Source organism: Alexandromys fortis, unplaced genomic scaffold (genome assembly GCF_014885135.2).
Source record: "Alexandromys fortis isolate MF-2015 unplaced genomic scaffold, M_Fortis_MF-2015_v1.1 scaffold_77, whole genome shotgun sequence".
Taxonomy (NCBI): Eukaryota; Metazoa; Chordata; class Mammalia; order Rodentia; family Cricetidae; genus Alexandromys; species Alexandromys fortis.
Window position 1 is genome coordinate 6586402 of NW_026067967.1, and position 8110 is coordinate 6594511.

General features: G+C 45.3%; 1 protein-coding gene across 6 annotated transcripts in view; it reads left to right on the forward strand.

The window, feature by feature from the left end:
* Pak1 (p21 (RAC1) activated kinase 1) overlaps positions 1-923 on the forward strand; it is a 95642-nt gene extending 94719 nt beyond the window's left edge. For all 6 annotated transcript variants that reach the window (XM_050154497.1, XM_050154499.1, XM_050154502.1 and 3 more), the window contains one exon: positions 693-923. In XM_050154497.1, the coding sequence (XP_050010454.1) occupies positions 693-779 (87 nt within the window). In that variant the 3' untranslated portion in view covers positions 780-923. The remainder of the gene's footprint in view (positions 1-692) is intronic.
* Positions 924-8110: the final 7187 nt, after the last annotated feature.

The window sequence follows — 8110 nt, forward strand, 5'->3', positions numbered from 1 at the left end:
GGCTAAGGTTGTCATGTTAGGACTAACCTTCAGTGTCTTTCCCAGAAATAATAGTTACTCTGTTATTGCAATAGTTTAGTTTTACTTAGGAACAAATAAAATCATACAAAATGAACTTTTGTCTTCTTTCACTCAAAATGTCTATGGTATAGAGCCAGGTGAGGTGATTTAAGCTTTTGATCCCAGCAGAGGCGGGCAGATCACTGTGAGTTTGAGGCCAGCGTGATCTATAGATTACAATCCAGGACAGCCAGGGCTGTTACACAGAGACGACCCTGTCTCACAAAACAAAAACAAAACAAAAAAAGAGGTCTATGGATTCATCTTGCTTTCAGTGTGTCAATTACTGTGTTAATATTCTGTATAGTGGTTTTTTTTTTACAGGCATTTTAACTATTATAAGTAAACATGTATGCATAGTCAGTGAGATAGCTTACTGGGTATCCTGGTACCTGCTGCCAAGTCTGACAACCTGAGATCCCTTCCCCTGTTCCTATAATTGTGAAAAGAATTGAATTCTGAGAGTTGTCCTTTGACCTACATACACACACACACACACACACACACAGAGTAAAATATGTTTTCTTCCTTCAGTTTGAGGGCGATCTGACATGGCCGTCCTTACTGTCTTCAAATGGCTGCTGAGTGAGAATGGCAAATAATCAGACTCTCTCTGCTCTTTCTTCTCCCAGCATCAGTTTCTGAAGATTGCCAAGCCCCTCTCCAGCCTCACCCCACTGATTGCTGCAGCCAAGGAGGCCACCAAGAACAGCCACTGAACCATGTCCACCCCAGCATCATCGTGCCAAGCCTTCTAGGAAAAAAAACCTCGTTTCAGGAACTCCGACCCTCATGTCCTCCCCCCCTTGCCTCGCTTCTCCCATTTCCTGATCTAGTGCTCTCGTGACTTCGACCTTGGACACTGCGTGTGTTGCACTGAAGAGAACTGCGGCTGGGTGACCGGCTAATCCAGCAATGGCCATTTCTAAACAGGACTTCCCTTCCAATTCGTGGGCGTGCGGGAGGTGACTTATGAGTAGGGGTTTACCTGAATAAACCTGTTTCTACGAAACAGAAATCGCAACCATCCCATTCCTCACCCCTCACAATCAGTTCTTGGCTGTATAAATTTATGGTTTGATAGCATTATCAATTTGCGATCAGTCAAAATTTCTTTAGCGCCTTCTTTCTGTGACCAAATTTCCCAAACACCTCGTTGTATTGGAAAATCGTTAACAGCTTTGGAAATGCCGTGGGGCCTGATGTTCTGCCAGGGATGTGAACCGTGACATTGGTGCAGCCGACCCCGACATGGGAGAGCTACCGTGTTTTTCTTTGTGTGTGCTTCTAGCAGCTGTTCGGGAGAACCTTGGCGCAGTAGTGTCCCCTGTGCTATTTCTAGTGAAGTGGTCTTAGCTCTGTAGCAGCTTTTGATTCCCTGCATCCCCTAGGCCGCTGCCTGCATTGTTATGAATCTTATTTATAGCATCGAGAGATTTCCTAGAGCACAAGTCGAGCGAGAGCAGCGCGAGAAGGCAGAGGGACAGCGCAGCTACTTTTAGCGCATGGCTGGGCTTCAGCACCTGTCCAGCTAGGCCCGTGCGCTATTTCAAGGTCTCAGCCTCCGTTTCTACCTGGGATAGGGAGCTGAAAGACGAAACTCAGATTGTTTGGTCGCTTCACTATTTCGGTCGAAAGAAAAGGTCTCTAAATCTGAGATGTTGTGCTCCTAGCGATAAAGGGACCCTCTTTTTAAATGCATGACCAAGCTCTCTGCAAACGGACATGCTTACTCTGGGTGTTGGGGATATTTGCTACCTCCCGCTTCCTTTGTGGATTTGGTTCTCCCACTGTGGTAGGATGCTTGGCCAGCATTGTGGCTTGTCGTGTCAGCCCCGCTGACGACTTTGTCCTGCTCGGAGGTGTGCCTGCCTCAGCAGCACACGTTTCTGTTTCCTTCAATAAAAGGAAAAGAAAATACGCACGTGGAGTGTGTCTTTTTCCCCTTCTCATGTTTCTGCTTCCCCCCCCTTCTCATGAAATAATACTGATTCCTCATGAACCCTTTGGAAGTCAGTTGCAGATAGGATACCCCTTTGCGGTCATAGACTTCCATTTGTCTTTTCTTTTTCTTTTTTTTTTTTTTTAGTTTAGATATATACCAAAGAACTTGGCCAAAACGAAACAAACAATCACAGCAAAGTGTGCATTGTTTAAAGAATTATTGTAAACACGCATGTCTTCGGTGCCCATGTAAGGAACAGAGCTCGCCTAGGACCTTAGGACCGTCTCCATCTTGCTGTTCCCTCATTCCAGCCCTCCTCTCTGGTGGTAACCATGACATGCTTGGGTGAAATCATATGTGTCTACACTTTCACAAACTACAAATGTACTCCACAGCAGCACGTCCTGCCAGGTTGGTTTTCTTCCCTCCCCCTCAAGACTGTTTGTAGGAGCTTTGCAGTTATATATAGGTCTAGCCTAAGAACTGGGAGTGCTGAGTTCAATATTCCGGCTTAGTAAAGAAGACCACAGACTCAGCCTGAAGTTGAAGGAGATAACTGAGGAGACCGAATGCAGCAACAGTTGGCCGGCTAGTCTAGGCATACCCTGGCTTGATTTTCCTGCTCCGGCTGTCTGGCCTCAGGGCACAGTCAAGGTGTCTGGGGCTGTGTTTCACACAGTACTCAGAGCTCTCTCCCAGGCTCACTGGTGGTTGATAGAAATTCAACTCCATCCTAGAGAGCAAAATCTAGAGAACGATTCTCAACATTCCTAAGTTGCTGTCCTCATGGTGTGGTGACCCCCAGCCTTAACATGATTTTCATTGCTACTTCATAACTGTAGTGTTGCTACTGTTAGGAGTTGTACTTAGACTCAGGTTGAGAACCCCAGCTCTAGAGGAAACAAGTAGCAATAATGTAACAAATTAATTGAGTATGTTTCATCTTGGCTCACCCACTATATATATATACTACTTAAATCACCTAAACTTCAACTTCTGGATCTGTAAAGTAGGTATAATAATAGTATCTACCTCTGAGTTTCTGAGGAACTAAAATAATTTTTGCATAACCTTGGGTACAATCCCTGGAACATGGCAATTGCAGTCCTATGTTGTAATGCTTGAAGTGACCTGGTTTGTCAGAAGGCTGTGTGCTAATTCTGACTCTCACTGGCACTAAAATAGGAGCCTTACATAAGAATCTATATCTGGGAGTCTAAGTTATACTTGAGCGTTTTGGTCAACGCTGGTTTCTTATCATAAAATCAACAATCACTTAAACACTGGCCAAAACTTGTGTTTGACTAGACGAGGCATTAAAGGCCTGTAATCCCAGCCCTTGAGAGACATGCAGGAGAACAGCTTGAGCTACGTTTTAATATTGTCTCAAAAACCAAACCAAAATAATAAATTGTGTCTAGTCACGGCTGCTTGACAAGACCGTTAAAGCAGAAGAAGAAAACTGAAACTCCTCTTTTCCTGGCTGAGTTGCTAAGTGATAACACCTAGCATTCGTATCTCATGTCTCTTAGACTTGGAGTTCAAGTTTCCTTATTACAGTTGTGTTAAAAGCAAAGAATGGCAGGGCATTTGTGGTGCACACACTTTTAATCCCAGGCGTCAGGAGGCAGAAGCAGGTGGATCTCTGTGACTTCAAGGCCAACTTGGTCTACAAAGCAAATTCCAGGACACACAGCCAGGAGCAAAGCAAAATCAAAAGGATTGATTTTAATGTTCTTGCAGGTAAAAGGAAATTGTGGGAGCTGGGAAGATGGCTCAGCAGTTAAGAGCTCTTGCAGAAAACCTAACTTTGCTTCCCAGCACCAGGATCCGACTCTGTCTTTTGGCCTCCGTAGGCACACACACATGTGACATACACTCACACAGACATACACATAAACATAAAAAAATAAAAGGAGATTCATAGTCAGTAATCTGCTCCCCAGGTAAAGACATTTATGCAGCCTACTGACATGTGTTCCAAATCACACACACACAATAAATTAAGAAAGGAATAAAAGTTTTTTTTTTAACAAAAGCAGGTGACTTGTCAAACAGGAACACTGTGCGTGCCTAACAAAAGCTTTGCCCAAGATTGGGGCTTGATGCATCGCTGCTGGGTGGTTGGGTAGGGCTGGCACCAGGTCTCGGCCGGCAGGCTGCCAAGAAAAAGAATTCAGATGCTGGCACAAGACCGATGGCATATGTACTCACAAGCATATCCCTTTCTTCATACCACCTTTCTCGAGCTGATTTAGACAAATGCCACTTAAGACAGCCTTGACTGTTTATTCATCCTTAGTCCAAGGGCTAGGGAGCGGAACTGCTCTTCCAACAATGGAGTCACGGCTGGTTTGGAGAACTCCTGCACTCAGCTTCAAACCACAAGGAACTTGGAGACGCGGCAGCAGTTTTAAAATGACCGACATATTTGGCTGAGGGGTCTCTAAGCCAAGGGGAGCGTGTACCACTGCAAAAGTTTAAATGCGTGCTGGTGTTTTCACGTTGGTGACTGTGTCCCCCAACTGTTTGAAGTAGATAGATCTTAATGTTGACATGAAACTAAAATCACTCGTGGTGAGGCACAGATCAATGGAGATGGGTTAGTTTAGGATATAAGACTTAGCCAGAAATACGCTTAAGCTATTGGCCAAACAGTATTGCAAACGATATAGTTTCTGTGTGTTTATTACGGGACCAGGCGGGGCAGGAACCTCCACCAACAAGGACTAGATGGAAAATATATGGACTTTGGGGAGGTGAACAAAGGCATGAATAATTCAGAAGTCATGGACATTTTGGGTCCAGGATCAAGACCAGCAGGAAGGTCACCATTGTCAACTGTGGACAACTCTAATTTCTGACTTGAAGGCACCTTAACCACCAGACCGTACTTTGTAGAGCTCAGGACGACGCCCCCATTCCATCTGCTCGAAATACTCTGCAATCTTTGCTTTCACCAAAGTTCTTCGGGTTCCACAGTTTCCTCGTTCCCCTCCCAGTCTAGCTGGATTGTAGAGTTAAGTTCATGGTTATGAATATAAACTAAATGAGAAAGAAAAGGGAGATCAGTTCAAGACGCCTGGGATTGCTGGGAGACAGCGGAAGTGGGAATGGAGGAGGAGAATAAGGATGGGGAAAGGGAGGCAGAGGCAGGCGGATCTCTGTGAGTTCGAGCTCAGCCTGGTCTACAGAGCTAGTGCCAGGACAGGCTCCAAAGCCACAGAGAAACCCTGTCTCGAAAAAAAAAAAAAAAAAAAAAAAAAAAAGAAGGCTCAACTTTAACTTCAGGGGTTCGTGCTAAGCCTAGTCGGTGTTGTTAGAAGATCAGCATGGCCTGCTCCTTGGCAGGCTTTAGGGAGTGTGAGTAATACGATCTCTTAACTGGTGGATGCACACTGAGAATTTGGGGGGCTAGTGGAGTTCGAAATACAAGAAATGGAGAGAGGCGGACTAAAGTAGTACCGCAAGCTAAGCAGAATTTCCTCCCCGTGCCAGACTGCGAAGGAAAGGGGGGTACCAAGGATGTAACACTGGGTTCAGAACTCGTTTAGAGCCACGGGAGACGAAACCAGTCTGAAAGGAAAGAGAATGGATTTAATCTGCAATTTACAGGGTTTGAAGTCTATTCCCCAACACACCATTGAGGACAGCCAAGGTGCAGCCAGTGTTTCTAATGCAGTGAGAGACCTTGTCTTAAAGGAAATAAAGTCAGAGTAACAAAGGAAAACACCAGAGATCCGTTTTTAGCCTCTGTATCTATAAGTGTTTCTGACCATTCTGATACATGTAGACACACACACACACACTCACGTATGCACAGCCTAATACTTAAATAAATAAGCCCAAAGGTAAAATGGCTTAGTGTCATATCTGAAACAGGTTTGCTTATTTTCCTTTAAGGGGGCCAATAAGAGAATTAAGGGGCACTCTGAATAATTTCGCTACAAAATACAGCCACCATGAATTAAGCAAGCAATAAGAACTAAGCTTATTTTAATACACATCATAACAAATCAGAGAGTGTTTCCCTTAGAAGGCGCAATTAAAACATACTGCCCCGAGGAAATAAATTCTAACCCCAAGCATCACCCAACAGCCAACCACCCACAGGGCCTGGTCCTAAGGCTGGCCTGGTCCTAAGGTTTTCCCAGGCAGCAGCAGCCCTGTGCAAGGGCGACCACGCCCTCATGGCGAATGGCCCCGCCCTCATGGCGAGTGGCCCCGCCCCCGCGCCTGTGCCCTGAGGTCAGCCGCTCGCCCTGCGGGTCCTCCATCTTGAGAGCCGCTTGCTTGTCTTCCCAGGTGTGAAATACAGATTAGCGTGAGGCGTTGGAAAGTCACCGTAAGTAGCGTGCCCCTTTCTGTGGAACTCCCAAACATTCCCAAACAGGAAGTTACCGTAGGTTTACAGCCCTCAGCCAAACTCACGTGGCCCAGCAAGTGGGATCGGCCTACCGGCCACTTTCCAAGGGAGGAGTCAGGGGACAGGGGCCGAACTCTGCAGCCTAGGGCGGTCCAGGCTGGCCACTCGGGATGCCACCTCGAAGTCCATCTGAGGCTCCCAGTCCTGAGCCGCCTGCCAACGCTTCCTTCATCCCTCTGGTTGTGGCAAGAGGCATGCCCACGCTCAGTGCAACTGTCCCTTAGACAGAGACCGGACCGGCTTCAGCAGGAATAGATTTTGGGGGGGGGGGGGAGATTCACGGTTGAGTCTGACACATTGTTTATCTTGAAGTACCTGTAAGGAATCTGAGTGGAGCGTTCTTCAGGCTGTTGGCATGAATGAGCAAAGAGGCCTAGGGTGGAAACAGATTCACCCATCCCCTGCTTAGTATTAGTGTTTGGTGTGAACTCAGCTACCCTGACTACTGCATACTCTCAAGGCCCTGTGGGCTCGTTGAATCGCTAGCGGTCAGGATTCTGAGTAAAAAAGCTGTCTTATTTGGTGTTCAGTTCACCATTCTCTCACCACAAAGCCATTGCTCACTTCTGCCATTAGATTTTCCAGTATTTGCAACTAGCCACGCCGAGATATAAACACACACATCACACACACACACACACACACACACACACACGATTTCCTCATTTTCATTGTGATTATTTTTTGTTGACTCATGATTCTTTATAAGTGTCTTTAATTCCCAAATGTAAAGTATTCTAGTTGTCTGTTTCTTACTGATTCACGGATACATTTCTCTGTCGTTAAAAAACCAAAACCAAAACATTTTGGTTTCTGAAAGCAATCTGGGGGCACAGGCCATTTGGAAATAAGATTTTTTTTTAAAAGATAAAATCTTTTCTGGATGTGTGTGGTGATGAGATGAGCAAAGAGTGGAGCTGCACAGACAAATCCAAGGACAAGGAGCATCAAATGGCTCGTCCATTGTGCGCACCCTTTGCAAAGGCCTCCATAAAGGGACAGACGACCCTTTTATCCGTCATAGCAGCCTCTGTATGTTCTCACTGACTCCTCCCCGGGGTTGTGTATAGCATAGCTGCAAAATATACTAAATCTGGCCTCTAGAAAAAGCTACACTCTTAAGACAGCAATTCTTTAAAGCCACTTACATGATAATGATAGCTTCAGTTTTTTTTCTGTCCTGGGGACCAAACCCAGGGCTTCACAAATATTATACGAGTATTCTATTGCTGAGCTATCCTCCCATCTAGTCCCTTTACCTGTGATCACTGAAATTGTTAAAAACGAAATTCTTATGAATTGTGTTCTTAGCTGAATATCTTGTTCTATAAATGTTATTAAGGCTAGTTTGTTGTAATCTTGTCTATACACGTCTGAAGAAATTCTTCCTTCTGTGTATATGTGTATGCACACATGATTGTGTGATTACAGGTGCATATGTGCCGTGGCTCACGTGTAGAGGTCAGAGGGCAACTTTTTTTTTTTTTAATTTTTTTTTAACATTTTATTTATTTATTACATATACAATATTCTGTCTGTGTGTTTGCCTGCAGGCCAGAAGAGGGCACCAGACCCCATTACAGATGGTTGTGAGCCACCATGTGGTTGCTGGGAATTGAACTCAGGACCTTTGGAAGAGCAGGCAATGCTCTTAACCTCTGAGCCATCTCTCCAGCCCC